Here is a 21,221-nt window from a genome sequence, read left to right on the forward strand (position 1 = left end):
CTACACCTATACGAAAATGCGAAGAAGTTGGGGTAAAACTGATGAAACGCGATTTTAAAGCGTGATTTAGAAAAGAAGCAAGTGGAAATATTTGGTATTCTTATGTTGAAATGTCTTGTTCAATAAATTCGTCATTCTATGCTTGGCATCATACTAATTAGTGAAAACCGTTTGACGTTAGAGCTCAATCAGATATTTCATGGTCTTAATGCGACGTTTCCGTTACGGTGTCAATTTATAAGGCTTGGCGCTAAGCTTATTATAAAGCTATGTTTGGCACAATGTTGATTGATTGCGGATTGAAAAGAATGTTGACATCTTGACGGTAACGGTTATAACGCTCAGTGGCAGACAAAAGATGATCCTTTAGGGTAGGTTTGATTTGTGATATTGATGATATGCATTGCTAGCCAGGCATCAAGAAGACAAAACAACGCAAAGTTATCGTTTTGGTTTGCACATATTTAGCGCTTTATGTCCAATTTTACAAAACTAAACAAGATCGGTTTCGACAAAGAAATATATTTGGTTGTATGTAGCAACAGATCTGGAATACAATGATCAGGTTGGTGCAAGGATTTTGCTTTTTATTCGCTTCGCAAGAGAACAGTTTTTTTCCATTAAAACCAATTCGCGTCCGCGCCAAATTTATTCAGACAATAAAAACGCCAACGGGGTTTGGCGGCGGTGAATAAACCATATTAGCCATATATGTGTTGTAAGCTCAAGCGTTTCGATGTTGCTAAATTTATAACCTATGTGTTTATTCCATGGGGCGTCGATTCACCATACTTGTCATTTCCTGTACGTGCGAGTGGTTGTTACGCAATAATGAATTTGTAACATTGGCAGGCAGTTGCGATGATTTTATAAATGCGTATTCGAACAAAGCTGTATCCGACGTAAATATTACCACACTGCGGCGAATATGAAATCAAAGCGTAATGGCCCACAGTGAGTTGCGGTTTATAAATGATGGCAGTAAGTCGGAAATGTGATACTGCGAGAAGAGAATTGATCGGTTTAAAGCTTTTTGTCAAGCATTATTATGCTCAAAATACCATGATCATTGTTACGTATGATCATAATTGCAACGTAAAGTATGAATTAAAAAACAATAACTTCACTTACTTTTAGCCAGGGCACTAAAAAAACTCAAATTGTTCATTTGAAACCGACCCTCAGGTGTGGCGATATTGCAAATATTTTTTTATATTGTCGTGAAAGTAAGTTTGGCGCTGTGGAAGCACAAAGTTGAGGAGATGTAATTTTAATGCCTTCCTAGGTTTATTATCCAAACTCAACCCACTGTGATCCTATGTCTTTCATCACTTACACTGCATGTATTAGCATTGACACAACCATCCAAAAAACGTTTTAAAATTTATTGAAACGAAAGACGTTGAACATTTAGTTGTCTTCGGTGTTTAAGTTAACACTGTATGCAGGTTGAGCCTTTGAACCCACACCCGATGTCACTGTGGGTGGCACTGCTGTGTCTTGTATACTGTAATAGACCGCATATCAGTGTTTGCCCGTCTCCTTTTAAGAAAGTCGTTAAGTAACAAGGCAAACAGTGGGTTGAATGAGCAGTGATGCATGTGCTGTTGCCTGGGCGATATTTAGCGTATTTGGTGCAGTTTTAGTGCAGTGTTTAGCTTTTCTGTTGGCAAGTTATTTGATGCTGGGTATTGTTAAAAATTTAGTTGAAAAAGCATCAAAATGTTTAAGGGGATGTAGCTGAAAATTGAATCACAGAAGTATACCTTAATTTGTCATTATATGTTAGGCCCGCCTCTTGTCTACGCATTCAGGTCAAAATTAGTTGCAGGAAAATTGCTTTAAGCGCCCCTATGGCAAAATTGTGAAAAAGAAAACCTTAAATTCCAAAGAAATCTTTTCCCTTTTATCAAATAACGTGACAAAGCCCTCCATCCTTCGTTGCACATCTATGGGTGTGCTAATGCTCTTGCTCATATCCTCTCTTACATACAACTATGTTCTTGTAGCCTGGTGTGCACATGCACGTTCCTTGTTTTACCTATGGGAACAAATTTCCTTCTTCCCTTTCAATATTGTCCCGTATATAATAATATAACAATTTGTCAAAAAAACGGATTTTGTAGAGTTACGGCTCCCCTCAGCAGATTGCCTCTGTAAGCAGCAGACACTAAAAGTAACAATAGAATAGCCTTTGCCTGGCTAGTTACACTTCATGCAGGTTATTCAATCATAAAATGTTAAGACCCATACACAGGCTACAGGTCGAGGCAACTTATTACTATTTTTTTATTACTAAGGATTAAAATATTTGAACTATTGTATGACAATTTAACTTTATGTATGACAACGTTACACCGGAGATATTTAGGGAAAGCTAACAACGTCATTGCTGATCGTGTAAGGCATTCCATGTTTGGGGTTTCCATGAGTAGTAACCATATAACCGCAGGTCGGGTAACCGCCGCAACGCTACACTTACGCCCTGTCATTTTTCTAAGTAACTATACCAAGCATGGTAACACCATACTCTAGCCTTGTATGTACACACTCCGTTTGTGTGTTATTCACATGCTTGGCCACACAACACATAATCGTGGAGCAGTCGGTTGTGCGAAAAAAAGCCGCAGATAAACGACAGAATGTTTTGGATTGAGAAGGTATCCTTGAACTTACATCTTTTGCCTCTTATAAACTGAATGAAAATACAATTCATCAATGTAATTAGTATTTTATTGGTAGCCTCCAAGTGTTCTTAAAAGGCTTCAATCAGGAGGGTTGACTTATTAGGTCATTACCTGTTTCGTTCGAAGTGGAGGTTTGTATTATGTTGTCTGCAGCGTGACATCTATAGAAGCTTGGCAGTTGCCAGTTCCTTTTGCTTTCGACTAAATAGCTGAACAAACTGCGAATTTTGACAAAATAGGCTTGATTTCATGTGAAAGCACAGCAGTTTTGTGTCAAAATCTTGCCCGCGACTAAATTCGTAGCAAAGCGAGCAGGGCTAGTGAAAAATTTTGTTTTAATTTACTTGTAATCTGTTTGTTAAAGTTTTAACATATCTATGTGATTGTTCAAACATAGTTAAAGTCTTGCTACACTAAATTCGCTGAAAGCATAAATTCGTCTACAAGTATGCAAATCATTCATGCGCATTTATTTTCTTGTGAATGTGCCAGTTAAAAATAAAAAAAATATCGCTTACAAAATGAAACACATTTTTAGGCAGAAGCATAGAAAGGCATGGCTAAAAATGTGCCAAAAGTTATATTACACACTTTGGATAATTCAAAAAAGTTTGGCCAAATTCCAAACTCATCACAAACTTCAAACTTGCAACTACTCCAATACAACAAAGAGTCAAAACGAAATGAGAGTATAATTAAACTACATGGTTGGTCACCAAGATATCCAGTAGAGCATGGAGACAACGAGCGAGTGTTTCAATTAATTCGCCATACGGTGGAAGAAGTTACAGGAGCTTCTGTGGAAAATTTCAATCAGAATAAAATGATTTTGACCGTTGCACATGAAAGTCCAGCAGTAATTACTGTCGTTGAAAATATGTGCAGAAGTGGTAAGCTGAAGGTAGAGATACACAACCGACTGGAAAGATATAACGTGACGAGAACAGCACCAGTAAAATTCACATTCCTTGAAATTCTCCCCAGTGAAAATACTCAGCGAAACACCAACTTAGAAACTACAAGTCCCACGAAACAAACATCCAAAAGTGTAGCACAAAAGGCAAGTAAACATAGTATTTGTAACACCTGAATAATACCAAAATAAAATGAAACCTCATGTCTTTATTTGCTTTAAATTAATCAGCACTTTATAGAAAGCAATATAGAGGACAAGTTCATGAATCTCGGAATTTACTGTTATACGTTATATTGATAGCAGAAAAAATTACCTAATTAAAACTCATACACTTGGAAAAGTCATTCTATTCCATTAGAAAAAGCTTTTAAAATCCCTTTTAACAATAACTGCTATTACAAGATAATGGAATCTAATGTTAAATAGAGCAAATTCAATTTTTGTATCAAAATTTTTGCAAATTACAATGATGAATCAAGGATAAGATGTATTTATGTTGTGTTTTTAAGAGTGGTAGCAAATCAATTGGGACAAAACAAGAACGAACACACAACTCTAAGTCAAATCATGGACGTAATGTGCGTGATGGAAACACACAAGGAGGCTTACCAATATTTCCTCACCCCCCAAAACCACCAGTTCCCCCAAAACCAAGGAAATCAAGCAGCATGTTGGGTGGTATAATAAAAAAGGCAACAAATTTAACCAAGTTCACGCCAGGTGGGTAAAAATGACAATACCAAAAATTATTTTTAACGCAGAAAAATTTTAAAGGTGTGAAATCATCCGGTAGAGCGATGGCGAAAATGGACGAAAACATTTTGGCGAACCTTAAAGAAATGGGATATTCAAAAACTCAAGTATTGAGTGCTGCTAAAAAAGCTGGTAATGTTCAGAAGACAATATCCAAACCCAATATACGCAATGAAAATGCTTTAGGCTCTAATGAAACAAAATATGAAGTTGAAATATGAATAACACAAATAAAAACATGTTCCCTCTTTCTATACAAGTTTGTGTTTACTCAGATGCAAAAGGGAAGTCCGCAGACATCAATCAAATCCTGGATATCCTTAAGGATGGTATGAAAACGGAAAAGAAATATGAAAAATACCAACCAGCACATGTGTAATTTGTAGGAGGGGAGCGTGAATATCAAGCAGTGCAAATCGTGCTACCTGACCTCAAAACAAATGGGGGTTATTGCATCAACGAACAAGAAATTGAAAGGATATTCGGACAACCCAGTGTCGCTAAAACCCCCGTTGCTATCTACTCTGTGGCTGGGGCTTTTCGTAAAGGAAAATCGTTTATGTTGAATTTTTTTTTGCGATATTTATCTGCGATGAACAAAAACGCGGTAAGAGATTTATTTATCTTTTTCTTATGATTTTCTGCAAGAGACTAAAAGCTGGCATTCCGACATGTTCAGACTGAGGATTGGTTGAAATCGAAAGAAGACAAGTTGAACAAAGGATTCATTTGGAGAGGAGGAGCTAAAAGACACACGGAAGGAATTTGGATTTGGGATGAACCATTTTTTATTCAAACACCAAAGGGAAAGGTGAGATTGCTATTAGATAGAGAGATAGAGAGCGATGATAGAAAATAATAAGACAGTCGAGGATGGGTGAGGTATTATTACGTCAAAAATCGGTGTTTTTATTCTAATACTCACAGTTTGTACGTTTCGTTGATTTTGTTGGTGATTGACGTAATCAACTTTAATAAGACAATATTCGTTTATCAAAAGAAAGAATTACCTCTATCATGTTTAGGTAGTTCTGTTTTTATTGGATACTGAGGGTGCGTTCGATCACCAAAACAATGTCAAGAATTGCTCTGTTATATTTGGTCTCAGCACTCTTCTCAGTTCTGTACAAATATACAATGTTCAAAATCACATACAGGAAGACAATTTGCAGTATCTGCAGGTGAGTAAAGTTCTTTGATTTAGTTTAAAACCTGTATTTTAGAATGTTTTTGTACATATGACCAGCTCTTCACGGATTATGCCAAACTGGCCAACCAAAACCAAAACGACGAAGAAAAAACATTCCAGGTCAGTTAGTCTAAAGCACCGTTAAAGGCGCTCTTGCACTTTAAGTAACAAAGTGGGTATGTTTGTGAAGACTTGCGGATTTTGGCGCTGTGTGTGAAATTTGCAGGCCTAAAGTGAATGACCACCTATGATTCTATATGAAGTAGATGACAATAAACCATACTAACAGTATGGGCGATTTAATGCTTTCAGGAACTGATGTTTCTAATTCGGGACTGGCAGGACCCACAGTATTCCTACGATTTTGAAGGAGGAAATGAAATATTGAAACAAGTGCTTCAACCTCAGTCAGAACATGAGGACACAAAATCCGTTCGAAACGACATACAGAATTCTTTCGAAAAAATTACATGTTCTTTGATGCCTTATCCCGGATATGAAGTATCCGAAAGAGGTGAAGATAAAGGAAACGATTTGAAAATATCTGGTAGGTTCGACCAAATTCACATTTATCTCAATTGCTTGAACATTATTGCTTTCCAACAGACGTGAGAGATATTTTCTTACAAACCGTCGACATCATGGTGCGGGAACTTTTTTCACCGGATAAAATTGTGGCGAAACGAATCAACAAAAAACCCGTGACTGGAATTGATCTCATCAACTACACACTTTCCTGCTTTGAAGTATTTAGTAGCGGAACAATGCCGGAAGTGCAAACAATTATGGAGGTAATGGGAAAGGAATTATGAAGTGTCAGATTTTTTTTTGACACAATGAAATAAAGCAATTGTGATGTTTATATTTTATTCGTGATTTGGGGCTAAAAGCGTAGTATTGGAGACATATAGTTATATGATAGGTAATATGTAAATACAAATTTTTCCTTTGTATGACAGGCAACAGCCGAAGTTGCTATTCTGAAAATGCTTGAGGAATGCAAAAATACTTACCGGGATACAATGAATTTGGTAAGATTCTATAATACATGCAGTAATATCATCACAATACCAAAGTTTAACTGCTTGAAGAAATTAAACAACGAATACCAAAGTTTGGAACAAATACATGCGATCCACTATGACTGCAAGGCGCAAGCTTTGAACCAATTCGATAAACAACGAAAACTGGGTGACAAAGGGTTGGTTACAAAGTATCGGGAAAACCTCATTAACAACATAGAACGCAAATTGGTCGAATTTGAGCAGTTGAACAAAACTAGGGAGGTAAGTGAATAGATTCCTGTCAGTTGTTAATTAAAAAAAAAACATCAAGACATTGTGTAATTAATAACAATATCGATACTTATATTTACTTTGATATAAATATTTTCTCATCAACATGGAAATTTAAGGAAAACAAAAAGGAAGTAGTTCGTTGCAAAATGGAAGAAGCAAGGAACAAATATCTACAGAGCATGAAACAGGTGAGTTTTATGTGGATTTTAAAATCGAAATATAAATTAAATGTCCACAGCTTTAATTTGCGGTGGTGATGACAAAAGTCTATTCATGGTTTGTTTGGTTTGTTGCAATACGGTTTGTTGCAATTTGTTCCAAATTGATCACAGCAATTTACCAAAGGCCAATTACTGTATATACAAATATGCCTGTTGATCTGTGTATTTAACAATGTATCAATTTTTACTTTCTATTTTTCAGTACATTGATGATGGATATGTGGATGAACAGTCCCTAAGTAGTGAAGATCAGAAGTGCAAAAAAGGAGTTTGGGAATCATTTGACGTGCAAACTACTAACCTTCCCCATGAAGGTGTAGTAATTTACAAAGATAAATTGAAAGAACAGCTTGCTCTTGAATTTGAAAAGTTCAAGGAAAGCAACAAACACAAACTGGTAAGTTCTGCGCAAGGTATAACTTTCGTTTGGACAAATTACACTTTTTACGATTCAGGAGAGATGCAAACAACAACTTGAAAGAAGTTTGCAGAATGCATTCCAGGCGTACAAAACAACAATAGAAGAAGTAAGGCAATGTAGTTTAGTTTTACCCAAAAACCGTATTAAACATCATAAATTTTTAGCAATGCTATGGCAACAACCTGTAACGCTGTTTGCTAAAAATGTAAAATGAATTTGCTATCATGGGAAAAATATATTCAAGGGAAAAGATAACAATATTTTCACGCTTTATGTGCGAGGTGTACATGTGTGCATCATAGGCGGTAGTTTGATAATTAGCAACAAAACTGGCAGCAATATAAAAAGTTATAATTACACATTTGTTTCGACGTTTTGTCAAAATGTGCTTTTTATTATAATGTACTTCTTACTTTATTTTGCGACTTCAATGGCAAATGTTAGCCTAAAGCTTAGGTCTTAACAATATTATTGATGATTGATGGGAAAATCTTCTTTGATTAACGCAATTGACGAAAGATCGCACGTGAGTTCAAATTGTTGTGTTTCCTAATCTGACTTTAATTGAAAACCTGATGCAAACACTACACAAATATTTATCTTTTCACGAACAATTTTGGATACACTATTAACACACGCAATAATACCAATGTGACTAAGTGAATTTAATGACGCCCAATCGTTCAGACAGAGCTGAACAGAACCGTATCACAAAACCAAAGAACTGAGCACAGCACCGAGCTGAGCTGCGCGCCCTGCCCCCAAACCCACACACAAAGTTCCATTATTTAAACCGGAGAGAAACAAAGCGATCGACGGGTTGTGAAAAGAAGGACGGTCAGAAAACAGTTAAACAATGACGGAAACCTACAGAAAACAATGAAAAACTTTTCACAAGTCTCTAAGGCGACATTTGTAGCTGTCCAACAAAATCACATGAAACCACAGATGTTGAGTAGAAACTGATAAAGTTCACATGAGAAAGCAACCGTTGCTATACATTTTGAAATGCGATGCTGGACAAGACGCTACGTAACGAATGCCTTAACCCCATGGAAAAAGATTGCGGTCGGTAATGACGATAATGGTCATTGTGTGACCATTGATCATATATTTTTGAATGCAAAAGTTGCTTTGTAACGTAAAATTACGTTACAGTTGTCAAATGGAACTTAAACTTTCGAGGACATATAGATATAAAGCTCATTAAAAACACCATTTTGACAGAAAACTAATCTTTGCATATTAACTGACGTTGAGTTTGCTGATGTTCACAACCTGGCTGAAAACAAAGCCTTGAAGGAGTTTGATGTGGCGTTTAATGAACAAAACGATGACTACAAGAACATGGAAAGAAATAAGCTACTCAAATGGATCCAACAAATTAAAGACAACTGTTTGAAATCAAATGAAACACAAAAGGTAAATACTTACTTCAAGTCCTGTTTATACCGTTTTCAGTATTGTTTAAAATAGAATATGTTGCTTTAGAATATGGCTCAGAGGAAGGTTGCAAAAACGATGGAAAATGTCAAACAACAATACATTGATGAAATGAAAATAGTTTGTGACATATTTGTCTATCTATGGAATAAGTATTTATCATTAAAATACTGCTGTGAAACTTCCAGGTAAACTGTACGGAAGAAAGGAAACTGGAACAATTCCATCTGGAGAATAAAAAGAATGCCGAAGCTGATCTGGTTTCTAAAGGACATCTGTATGAGAAATGCAAGGAGCAGTTTAACGCAATGATTGAAATTGAATACAAAGAGATCAAAAGGCTAAATACGGACAAAAAGGTAATCAGATTTGAGCATGAACCAATGTGAGAAAAGGAGATTAGTTGGATATTTACTCAATGATCAGTAACCTAACAGTTAAATTTAATTAGCAACCTCCTAACTCACTGGAATAGAAAACGTTTAGCTTGAGAATGAAGCTTATTACGATTTGGTATAAAATGTATTTTTAGGTGAAAATTAGGCCATCAACATCAATAGAAGAATATATTTACACTTTTCTTCAGTCAATGTTTTCTTTCCGTTTATGATTTAGATAAGATTGGATATGGAAGGAAGAAGGGCTGTTGGAATTGCCAAACTTGCCTTTACAGATTGCCTGCAAAGTGTAATTGCTTTTCATACATAATGGCACTCTCACAGTTCCTGGGAATGTTGGAAAAATAGTTTTCAAAAACAGATGGCTGATGATTTATAGTCGTATTGACGTTTTGATAAATTATATTGACTTTTTTCGACTGTATAATGTTTTTCTACACGAATAAATGCCCAAACCGGAAATATGAAACAACAAGGCCATTAACACCACGAATAAAATAAATTACAGCGGTACTATTTCAATAATGACACTTTTCTCATTTTGTATAGATTACGCGTGGGAAATATGTTGACCAAATTTCCCAACTTGAGGCTGAGAGGAAATCAAGCACCGAAGCCTTCAGAATGTTCGAGAAAAAATCAAAAAACTTACCGCCAGAAGTTAAAGAAATCTACCGACAAGAACTTGAAGAAACCATGAATCAGCAAAAGGACGAATTCAACCGGAACAACGATAAGTTTGTAAGTTAAGGTGTGGGTGATCTGCGTATTAAATCATATGAAATTTAACTCTTATGAAATTCTTGTTGCATATTGCAATTTAAAAATGTATTGCTCTTCTGGCATAAAAGCAGTATTTCTTCGACGTTTCGTCTGCCTTGAGACGATACTTATACCTGATGAAGCCTCGCCGCATAGCAGACGAAACGTCAAAGAAATACAGCGCGTGTATTTTATGCCAGAAGCGCAGTACATTTTTAAATCAACTTTGTTGACAAAAATATTTGTTTCAGGAAAAAAAAAAGATTTCTCTTAAAAAGGAGATGGATTTCTGCTTTAGCATTTACGTGGAAGTAATGAAATCAGTAAGAGAGTAAAAGTTGTTAAACAAACTTTTCATATTATAAAGATGAGCGAATTCTATTCGATATAAACGATTCCTTCTTGTGTAGAAATGTGCAGAGCAGATCATGCCTGATGAAGATTTTAACGAAGCTCACAAGAAAGCAAATACCGAATCATTGGAAACGTTTGAAAGCTCAGATGTTGGTTTGAACACAACTGAAAGAAGCGAGACAAAGGAAAAACTTCTACTGCGAATCAATGAGCGTCGAAGTAAATTTGAAGCTGAAGTTGAAAGTAATAGGGTGAGCAAATTCACAAAAGCCGCTCCAATGTCAAAGTACGCCTGCAACATTTTTATGATCTAAAATTTAACGAGGATCTGTAGCTGAAGCACCTGCATTCCTCGAAACATGTATATTATTGTCACAATATATTTTCTGGCTTCGGTCGAGCTGGTATATGGTCACTCACTGTAATATGTCTGCTGGAAATGTCGTAAATTTGACCAACAGTAGTGTGAATAAATTACACATTTATCATTGCAGAAACAATTTCACACCAAAACCAACGAAACACTAAGTGCTGCAGCAATTGCGTATTCATCAGTAATGGACAAGGTACGCATGCAAAAAAACATATTTGAGTCAAACTTCAGACTAACCCAGGTTGACCTGTTCACCACGTCCAATGCTTGCTGTATGGGTCTCGTGACATGATCAATAATGTCACTCTCTTTTTTGAAAACATAGCGAATCCAAAGAAAGCAATAAAAAGGCAACAATTATACTTGCGAGAAATTAACATCGAAAAAAATGTTTGTAGGTCAAGTAGGGCATGAGTAGTGATGTCTTGCGCCGGATCCGGGTACCCGGACCCGGCCGGATATTGACCAATGTCTAATACCCTGACCCGGCCGGATAATACACTTAATTTTACCGGATAGTTGGGAAGGCATTTTTGTCCTAAAAACGGACAAACACTTCGTTTTAGACGAGCAATATGTTGCATGAAAATTAATTACGAATCCTTGGGAGCGTTGGGTGTTTCGGCTCCTGGCAAGTCAGGCGTAAAATGCTAAATTAAAAACCCCTCCCATTACGATTGGTGCGTACGAAAAGTTTGACAGCTCAGCAAAAAAGGTTCTGGAAATATTCTGGGGAATGTTTGTTGGGTGCGCCGACATTGGTCAAGACTATGGTTTTGGAGTTAATTTCAAAGTGAAAAAAATGAATCAGGCTTCGCAATCGAGTAGAGTGTGTTTTATCTTATAGAACAGGCCTTTAATGAAACGGATTACTACGCCTCTGCTATTACCGTGGTCATGGGACCAAATATCTTCCCGCCATACTTTCTCGTTGAAGGGACTAGAATGGGTCTTTTGCCAAAAGGTTATGTGACATTTACGGTGCAAAAAGTTAAACATCGCCCTTCGGCGGAGTTATCTCCCCGTTGCTTGATACAATGCGTCATTATAAAGTTTGAATATTCAACCAATGAGCGGCGAGTATATCCATTGTGTCGCATTACGTCACTCGGCGTTAAACCTCCGGAGGTTTGTGGAGCGCGCGGTGGAACAAAATTTGATAACAATACATGTGCATCTACCCAACTTTTTTAACAGTGTAGCAACAAAAACATTCGTTCGGATTTATAAGCTGTGTGAATACTTTACAACAATCATAAATGATTACTTTACGATTACTGAGGGTATGCAAGCATTAATAGTCATCGTTGCCTTCGGGATGCAATTGAATGAATTACAGGCACATGTAATAGTACCTTTTGCTTTTTGGACGCATTCGAAGATATTCATCTCTCTTCAGAATTCCAGGTGAAACTCCTGGCAACATGACACAAATCCCATTGCGCTTAGGCATGTCGGACATTTGCTGATTTTGTATCCCAACTCAACTAGAAACAAATCATCTCTGCAGCATTGCACTGCAAATTTGATTTCGTTACTAAGATATCTTTATCGTACTCTAGAGCTTTGGGATCCACACCTGGCGCACCAGCATTGTTGTGGTTGCCATGCATTTGAGTTGCTCACGCGTTTGGATGCTTACAATGTTTCATGTTTACAATGCCAGTCACCTGCTAAATACGACAAAATTAACCTTTACCGCCCCCTGGAGGACTGCAACATTTTCTTTTATTTTCTGGTTTATTCAAGCGTGATTTGCTTAGGTATGCAGTCACGGTCACGTGAAAAAAGAATTACTCGAACAAGCATCTGCGAGAGGTAAACAAAAAGCAAAGGAAGTTGTCTGTTCAATCAATAAAAAGTCAGTCGTGGATAAATGTATGGAATTATTCGATGGAATCATCGACAACAAATTTGAGGAAATTAAAATGAGAAACAAGGTTTGTCATTTGAACATAGGGTAAATAACCAGTTAGCAACACTGCGCAAACCAACTATGGAATTTTGTTTGGAGCAAGAAGTTTTACCTATTGAAAGTCATCATTGATTTGATTAATGTGTTGGCTCTTGCCCACAACCTATTTCAATCATTTACTATGCAAACTATTAAAATTATGGTGTTAAAGGCATGTGTTAAAGCGAATACATGATTTGGAAGGCCTAAGTGTTATTGGAGCATATACATATATTACAAGCATTTTATTTTAATTTTGTTACAATCCATATAAAACTAACAAACAGGAGCACATGGAACAGGAAATAGACGAGATCATGGGAAAAGCTGTGGAGTTTCATGCTTCTGCGTTAAAAAAGGTATCATTAACCTTTTTTAGTTAACAGAAGAAATTTAAGGATTTCGACAAAAAAGTTGGCCATCAAACTTTCGTGTACAGAAAAGCGGTGGGGAATACGTTGAAGAACGGTTGATGCCAGGATTGGAGCAAAGTTGCCGAGTTGAAACTCTTGAAGTTTTTAAGAAGGAAACCAAACAATATCCAGGAGAGGTATTTGCAAACTATCAACGTGAACTGGAGATCCAGTTGTATCAGGAATGGAAGCAGTTCCATGAAGCAAATTATCACAAGTCTGTAAGTTGTAAAAATGTGAAAGAAATTTTTCAGAATATCTAAATTTATTTTTGTTTGCGGTAAACATGGATAGGTTTAGAAACAAACCTTAATCGCATTTCTGTTTTCAGGTTGAAACAAACCATGAACTTGAAAAGGAAGTAGATTCTGCATCAAACAAGTACGAGGAAATTATGCAAGAGGTTAGTTCAGATTGCAGTTTCGTTAATATTACATACGTGTTCATAAGCAGTATTTTCGGCAAGCGTGATTGTTTTTGATCTTATTTTTTTCTTCTACTGAAAGCATACATCTGCAGCAATTCATGACTTTTAATTAATAGTTTCAGGCACTTTTTTATTTAGAATATCATATTTATATTAGGTTATAAGGTTCACAGGCTTCGCAGCCAAGGCATTAGCCATGCTGGATCAGCCACTTTTCCCGACAAGTCGAAGCGAAATCTGAAAAATCCAGCTCCCGGTGAGGTTTGAACTCACGACCCTGGGCTAACCAGGCCCAACGCTCTACCAACTGAGCTACAGGAGCTCAGTGGCCTCACGGGGTATATTGTTGCCAAGGTACACTGGTGCGCAAGCGCACAACTTGTCAGACCTTCACATGCGTAGAGGATCTCTACCACCGTAATCAGACAACGGAGAAGTAATGCTATGCGAAAGCAAGGCAGGATTGCCCCACTGCGCAGGCCCTTTATATTGGCGATCACAGCTCTAATATTCTCAGAATAATATAGCAAGGCAGGATCGCCCCATATGCGGAAGCATGGCATTACTTCTGCGTTATATTAGGTTACGTAAAAATAACAAATTTTGTTACATTTGATGTCAAGATAAATGTATCTGATTTTCAAGATTTGCGAAAATGACATTATGACCGATGAGGACTTTGAGATAGTTCATCAAAAAACTCAAAAAAAGGCAATGAAAAAATTCCTTAGCTCAAAAGTTGGCAAAAATTCCCATCTTAAGAGTGAACAACACAAAAAATTAAGTATCTTCATTCAGCACATACAAAGTATCTTCAAAAAAGACAATGAAAAAAAAAGGGTAGGCCTATACTTTATTTTCGTTATTTTTGCCATCTTGCATGAAGGAAAAAAATGTGGTTGGCATTATTTTTTAGAGGGCGGCTGAGGACGCTGCATCAGAAAAAATTAATAAAGCTGCAAACGCTTATCTGCAAGAAATGAAAACGGTATGACAATGTTATACCTCAATCTATAATGTTGAAATCTTAACCTATTTTAGAGAATTAGTTTAACAACCAGCAGGTGTTTTTTTATTGTTTTGTTCCTTCTGTTCTTTTGACAGACTTGCAACGACAAATACGTTGACGAAGGGAAACTTGAACAATCTCACAATGAGGGAAAGAAAAAAGCTGAAAGAGTTTTAGAAACCATTGAAAGAAAAAAACTTGTTCAATACTTGATGTCAGAGTTCGAAGAACTGATCAACAACGAATATGAAAAAATACGAAACAGAAACAAACATTTGAAGGTAACACAGCCTGATTTTCGTGAAGAAAAATATAAACTGTTTCCATCTACTAAATAGGAAAAAAATATTTCTATTTTTACAGGAAAAAGCAATCAATCAATTTCGACAAAACAAGCTTGATGCATACGAAAGCTACCAAAAAAATATCGACAGCGTAAGTAATTACATTTCCAATTACAAATGTACTGCTCTTCTGGCATAAACGTACTGTATTTTACGACGTTTCGTCTGCCATGCGGCGAGACTTCATTTAATTGCAATATGCCTGGCAGCAACAGGAATTTCATAATTACATTTCCATTTTCTTTTATTGGGAAATCATCAAGGTTTGAACGAACCCAAATAGTTAGATCCTTATACGAATCTATGTATTTTACAAAGATCCTAGATTATTGAGCTAACAGCTATGTCATATTTATACAATGATACTTAAAATATTAACTTGTTGTTTGAAGTTATATGCACCATAGTAGGATTCTCATTTATTATTGTAAAAAAACAGCTTATCACCACTATCAGAAAAAGGCCGAATGTTATCATATACTTTTTAATACTTGAAAGGTTTACGAAATTGAATGGAAATTCGAGTTTGTGTGTATATAGATGACTCAGAAATACATGGAAGCAGACGAAATTAAGAAGGTTCACCAACAGGAAATGGCCAAAGCATTGGACGAATATGATAAAGGGGGACTTAATGAACCTCAAAATGATTTTAAGTTGTTGAGGAATCACCTAGAAGGAGACATACAGAGACATTACCAGCTTGTTTCCAAACGAAACAATGACTTGAAGGTAAAAAAGCACATTTTCAAACTATGTTTTATAAGCACCAGTGCACGACCATCTATTTATAGCTTATCAGTTTTCACCACAGTAAATTTTGCACAGTGATTTTGTTTGCGCATATTGATATCAAATATCTTTGATACAGTGGATGCTTGAGGAAAAAGGTGAGAAGGTTTTACAAAGCATCAAAATAGCCTACATCAAGTTAATGGATGAGGTGAGTTGGTTTGTGTGATGACAACCAAATGCTTTTTTTCATAGCACATGCTCACGCACTTCGTCAGTTTCCAACGATTAAGTAAGTTCATTTATAACGTGATAAATTTACTGAGCGGTTTACGGTAAACAACGAAAATGTTGTTACGTTGACTTGACCACTATTGCCTGGTAACCAGAATCAGAACCAAATATTGCCTGATTCTTATACAACATATGTTTTCTACATTCTTATAGCGCTTAAAAATTAGTGTCATTAGGTGTGTAAATACGTACAAAACTGGGAAAATGAAGAATAAATAAAACCTTCTGTCACATTGTATGTTCTCAATTTTGTTTTTGCAGATGTGCAATGGAACATACGTTGAACCAGCGCTTCTGCAGGAAACACATCAACAATTTAAGGACGATGTTGAAAACAGATTTTCAGAACAACTCGGAGAGAGCGCTTCCGACATCGTCCAGAAATTGGTTCAAAAATGCCACAATGAGTTGGACGAACATTTCAAAGGCGTCGAAAAACTGAATGAAAACAACAAGAATATTCTAAAGCGTGAGCGCAGAGAAAAATTTGCGAATGCTTTGGGTAGAGTTGGTAAATTTGCTGGAGGGCTTGTAGGACTCTTGCTTGGTCCCATTGGTATGAAATCTGGCGCTGATATTGGTAATTTCATAGGGATAGAAATTGGGATTTTTTTGGCAACATGTACCGAAAGTAAAGAATAAAGTTGGTATCAAACATTCGTATCCTATGCCCATGTTAGTTGATCTATACTTCTAAAGCTTTTTCCATAACGCAAATCATACACAATATGTAATAGCCAGTTTTTCAAGATAGTTTCACTCGTTGGGACTTGTATATAAACTCATGTACATGTATTACACTAATCGCTGTATGTCTTATTTCAAGTGCATTGGAGCTTTACCATCAACATTTATATGTAAACAATAATACCAGTCATATTTTTAGTAAGATGCAGACATCGTGTTTCGACCAACCATGTGTATATGTCACTATGTTTTACTGAAAACAAACTCGTATTGTTTCGGGCTTTCCGCAGAAGATATGTTTTGTATTCATTTGTTGCATAAACTACATCGGTGTATATATATGTTGCAGGGACGAATAAACAGAAATAGTAACAACAACCACAATAAAGTAACAAAACTTATTTCGTGCTGGAGTTGACTTCTCTTTCCTAGCAAATTCACATTCAAGTTTCGGCTCAGCAACCTTAAGTAATTCCACTTTCCTGACGAAGGAGAAAATAATGCAAGAGAACCAAGTTAGCTTTGAGTCCTCGAAGACTCTTTAGTCCCACCCACGACTGCTTGACGAAGTGAAGTGAAAACAAAATCAAATATTGCTCAACTTTACCTCGGGTTCGACGGGAAAATTGTCATCCTGTTGTAGACAATACACAGGTGCCTGCACTTAACTGTGCAAGCCAGACTAACAGAAGACCAGACGTGAACGTAGTTTCTCACAAACTCACTAAATTCCTTTGCTCACCATGAAATGTGCTTTCTAACGCAAGGTCATAGCGAGGTAAAAATATGTACTGATACGAGGAGCTTTCTTTCAATGCTTTTTTTTAGGAATTTATAGGTGAAACCCAGCTTTCGCAATACAATAGTGTTTGTTGGCTTCCATTTGGTATTCATGGACCCGTTAAATCGGTATGTGTTGTGAAATTGTATCATTATGTGTCCTAAAGTTGACCTAAGAAAACGGCGCTTTAGACTCGCCGTGCAATCAGCGTGTCTGGCAATGCGACTTACGTCTGTGGATTTACTGCGCACCTCAGTGGCTAATAATTGCGTTCCTGGCGTTATTTGCGTGTTGGCTTTGCCTATAAAACCTGCGCACCGTTTTGTACCAATAGACTTGAACTGTTTGTGACTGAAGAATACAACAGATTCAGGCGCGTCGCACCAGATACAATCCCTGTCGTGGGGCCTTGGCTGCTCGCCAGGATCAGAAATGAGTTAAATAATCCAGGTTGCTTGTCACAAAGTTCATGTTAAAGATCTTTTTTATTGGAAACTCTTTTTTTTTATAGTGGTCCTACTCGGCTGAAGCAATGCATGGTTTGTTTTGATGCAACGCTATTTGCCTGCATTCATTTTCCCCAAAAAAATTTCGATCAGAGTTATTAACGCGATCCACTTGGAAACTTGCAATAGCGCACCAGGGAGTCACAGCGCACACTTTGAAAACCTCTGGCGTAAACCAATAAGTATTACGTTATGATGCAAAACCAAGGACATGATGTTTACACAATATGCAAGGGTCACCAACACTACCTCGAGCACTTGTACATTACTCTAATCCTACTTCGAACAATGAGATGATGCCTGTGTGTTACTACTTGTCCACGGTTGAAATGTCCTTGTTAAATTTGTATCTGTTAACGTCAGATTTCCCACATTTTATGTCGTTTTTCACACTATTGCAACATTCATTTTCTTAAATTGTCTTGTTCTGGCATCACCACGTTTTAGTTGCTACTTACGTCAAACGCGCTAATTCGCTGACATCCACGAACGACAATTAGATTAACCGTTATTTGTTTAGGACCGTCTTCTCAGCAGAATAAGATATGAGAATAAGACCACGTTTCGAATAGGCCTCGGCCGAATTTCAACCTAATCAAACTGGACATTCATTTTCTATATGAACCACATATCCATTGCATAAAATGGAGTGAACACACAGAGTCATCACAAGACAAGTCAAAGCGACTTGGGCTAGACAAGAAACGGCAGACAGAGAATTCAGTACTTTGTGCGTGGTTGTATGTGTGACGTGTTTTTACTAGTCGTCGTGCGATTGTTAACTGGCATTAAACTAATCGATTGACTATGGGTTTGACAGTACCCTTTTATCAAGAGTCAGTTTACGGCAATGTTATTATTTATGTAGACATTTTAAGTAACGCGCTACAAATACAAGCATTTTAGACCGCATATCAGTATTTGTTTTCAAAAAAAGTTTTCCCACGTCATAAATAAAGCCGTCCACGCAACAAAATAACCGGTGGTGCATGATGGTCAAATTTCAGGGTTGAATGAGCAGGGTGGCGTGTGGTGTTGCGGGGCGATCAAAAATTTGGTTAAAAAGGCATAAAATTATCTTGTTAACGCATTCAGGCAAAAATTAGTTGGTCGGACAATATTTTAGCTGAAAAGGCTGCAAAAAATGTAAGTTGGTTTTGTGACAAAATGAATACAAAAACTTCATCCAATTTGCAATTTAATGTTGGCACGGACTCTTTACTATGCAATGATGAAAAAAATTGTCACAGGAAAGTTGCTGTGACAGCCCCCTGGGACTGTTTTTGCTATCTTATCAGACATAAGATCCTCCTGAAGGCTCCTCAAATCACTCTGTGTATTAATGCTGATAACATTTTAAACTTGATTTTTGAGATTTAATACTGATATAGGGCCTTAACTCTGTTACCTTTTCATTTCTAAACAACTAGCAAAATGAGACCTGTTCTTATTTGACAAGCAATTTATTCACAACCAGGCAGTAGATTTAAAATTGCAATCTTATGTGATTAAAAAAGTCTTTGACCGCACCATATTCAAATATAAAATTGTTATCACACACTGGCTACAACACATAATTATACAAACATTCTTGTCAAGTGCCCAACCGGCCATTGCAAAGTATTTATTTACTTTAATCATCAGTCAAACATAACTAGAAACTACTTGATAAACTAGTGATGCTCATACTTTTAACATTTTTATTTCAACAGTGTAAGTATTTCGAATGTTTATTAATGATATATCCTTTCGTGACAATATGTGTAGCCTAGCAATTATTTCACACAACAATGGTATTTGATTATTTATGAATAAACAAAATTAGTCACATTTAATTCATGATACTAAATGTTACTAATTTTCAAGCAAATATGGATCAATAACAGAAATTGATGTAAATGTCATGATAGATAAAGAAGACTAGTTAGAGTAAGAAACAGATAGTGTGGTAAAATTGTGAGGAGGGTTGAGAGTGAAATTTTATACTAGATATGAACAAACTTGTGTTAATTTGTAAAAGTTGGTGAAAAGTCATCAAACAGAATGAAAATAAAAATTTTGTCCCAGTAAAAGCTATTTGACCAGAGTTTAAAACCGGTCCCTCTAAAAACCCATTGTAGGCATCATATGCATTGAGTCTAGGCATTATAGGCATTGAGTCAGGCATCATAGGCTGTCAATGCCTAGACTCAATGCCTACAATGGAATTTTAGAGGCACCAACGGAGTGCACAACATACTCTTTGCCAGTTAACTGTTTCTTATTGCAACAAAATTCAATTATGTTTCAAAGAAAACTTGTTTTTGACGCTAATGACATATGCACATAAAAACGTAAAACGAAAATATAAGGCACAAACAAAAAATACATTAACAAATAATTCCTTCTTAATATTAAGTTTAAACACAAAACACAATTTTACTAAATAGAAATTGATGCATCAAAGCCAATCGGTTCCAAAGCTCAACAAGTTGTTCTTGACGTCGATGACTCAGCAAAACTACAATGTAAATTAGGGACTGTCCCCTTTCTGTCGGATGAGACAAAAGCAAGGAATGATTCTTCCTAAATTTCAGCAAATATAACACAGACATTACCTCATTTAGTATTTTTTATGTACTCGGATAATTTTTTTCTTTCGATTGTTAACATAAACAAAACCAAGAATTAATTTGAAATATCAACTCAATCTGTAAATTTGCTGAGTCACAACTATGTGTACAATGATTTTCTTCCACAAATTTAAATATTTTAACGATATTTAGTTGAAGACGATAAAGACTGACCCAAATTGTCCAAAACTTTTACTGCGATGTAATGTATCTCCTAGGGCACGCCCGCAAACAAAATTATATATTGCAATAAAAAAGATCTTTAACACGAACTTTGTGATAAGCAACCTGGACTGTTTGACGCATTTCGGATCCAGTCTCGTATTTTGATCCTCGAGAGCAGATCAGGCCCCACGATAACGGATGCAGCTGGTGCGGCCAGACCCCTACCTCACAGGGTATTGGATACCAGATGGGGGCTCGAGAACAATTCTGTCTACATCAAAACTAAAGGAGCTATCGTAAAAGTTGGGTTTGATCTAAAATTTTACAAAAACACTCCAAGAAAAACTCCTCGTTACAGAGTTAGTAAATCTGCAAATTCCCTGTCCATGATTTGTCATGTAGGTTATGTCATCTTCATTGTGTGTGGTCATCACAAGTCCTACGTCTATAGTATTTCGACCAATTCTTCATCACAATTAAGG

The 21,221-nt window shown here is 36.5% G+C and overlaps 1 protein-coding gene and 1 non-coding gene across 2 annotated transcripts in view; one reads left to right on the plus strand and one right to left on the minus strand.

The window, feature by feature from the left end:
- The first annotated feature begins 3,454 nt into the window (after positions 1-3,454).
- Positions 3,455-21,221, plus strand: part of LOC145898976 (uncharacterized) — a 40,119-nt gene continuing 22,352 nt past the window's right edge. The window contains exons 1-32 of the mRNA XM_082987677.1: positions 3,455-3,747; positions 4,113-4,323; positions 4,378-4,488; positions 4,632-4,685; positions 4,743-4,963; positions 5,036-5,167; positions 5,382-5,537; positions 5,603-5,665; positions 5,858-6,092; positions 6,152-6,336; positions 6,505-6,576; positions 6,637-6,831; positions 6,960-7,031; positions 7,267-7,461; positions 7,520-7,591; positions 8,713-8,907; positions 8,977-9,048; positions 9,117-9,287; positions 9,544-9,615; positions 9,876-10,067; positions 10,340-10,411; positions 10,499-10,693; positions 10,937-11,008; positions 12,579-12,755; positions 13,057-13,128; positions 13,209-13,403; positions 13,514-13,585; positions 14,255-14,449; positions 14,526-14,597; positions 14,714-14,899; positions 14,982-15,053; positions 15,503-15,694. Of these exons, the coding sequence (XP_082843803.1) occupies positions 3,511-3,747; positions 4,113-4,323; positions 4,378-4,488; positions 4,632-4,685; positions 4,743-4,963; positions 5,036-5,167; positions 5,382-5,537; positions 5,603-5,665; positions 5,858-6,092; positions 6,152-6,336; positions 6,505-6,576; positions 6,637-6,831; positions 6,960-7,031; positions 7,267-7,461; positions 7,520-7,591; positions 8,713-8,907; positions 8,977-9,048; positions 9,117-9,287; positions 9,544-9,615; positions 9,876-10,067; positions 10,340-10,411; positions 10,499-10,693; positions 10,937-11,008; positions 12,579-12,755; positions 13,057-13,128; positions 13,209-13,403; positions 13,514-13,585; positions 14,255-14,449; positions 14,526-14,597; positions 14,714-14,899; positions 14,982-15,053; positions 15,503-15,694 (4,485 nt within the window). The 5' untranslated portion in view covers positions 3,455-3,510. The remainder of the gene's footprint in view (positions 3,748-4,112; positions 4,324-4,377; positions 4,489-4,631; positions 4,686-4,742; positions 4,964-5,035; positions 5,168-5,381; positions 5,538-5,602; positions 5,666-5,857; positions 6,093-6,151; positions 6,337-6,504; positions 6,577-6,636; positions 6,832-6,959; positions 7,032-7,266; positions 7,462-7,519; positions 7,592-8,712; positions 8,908-8,976; positions 9,049-9,116; positions 9,288-9,543; positions 9,616-9,875; positions 10,068-10,339; positions 10,412-10,498; positions 10,694-10,936; positions 11,009-12,578; positions 12,756-13,056; positions 13,129-13,208; positions 13,404-13,513; positions 13,586-14,254; positions 14,450-14,525; positions 14,598-14,713; positions 14,900-14,981; positions 15,054-15,502; positions 15,695-21,221) is intronic.
- On the minus strand, positions 13,858-13,931 carry Trnat-ggu (transfer RNA threonine (anticodon GGU)). The gene has a single exon. It is a non-coding gene; the product is annotated as a tRNA-Thr (tRNA).

The sequence above is a fragment of the Ascidia mentula genome, chromosome 4, assembly GCF_947561715.1.
Source record: "Ascidia mentula chromosome 4, kaAscMent1.1, whole genome shotgun sequence".
NCBI classification, from domain to species: Eukaryota; Metazoa; Chordata; class Ascidiacea; order Phlebobranchia; family Ascidiidae; genus Ascidia; species Ascidia mentula.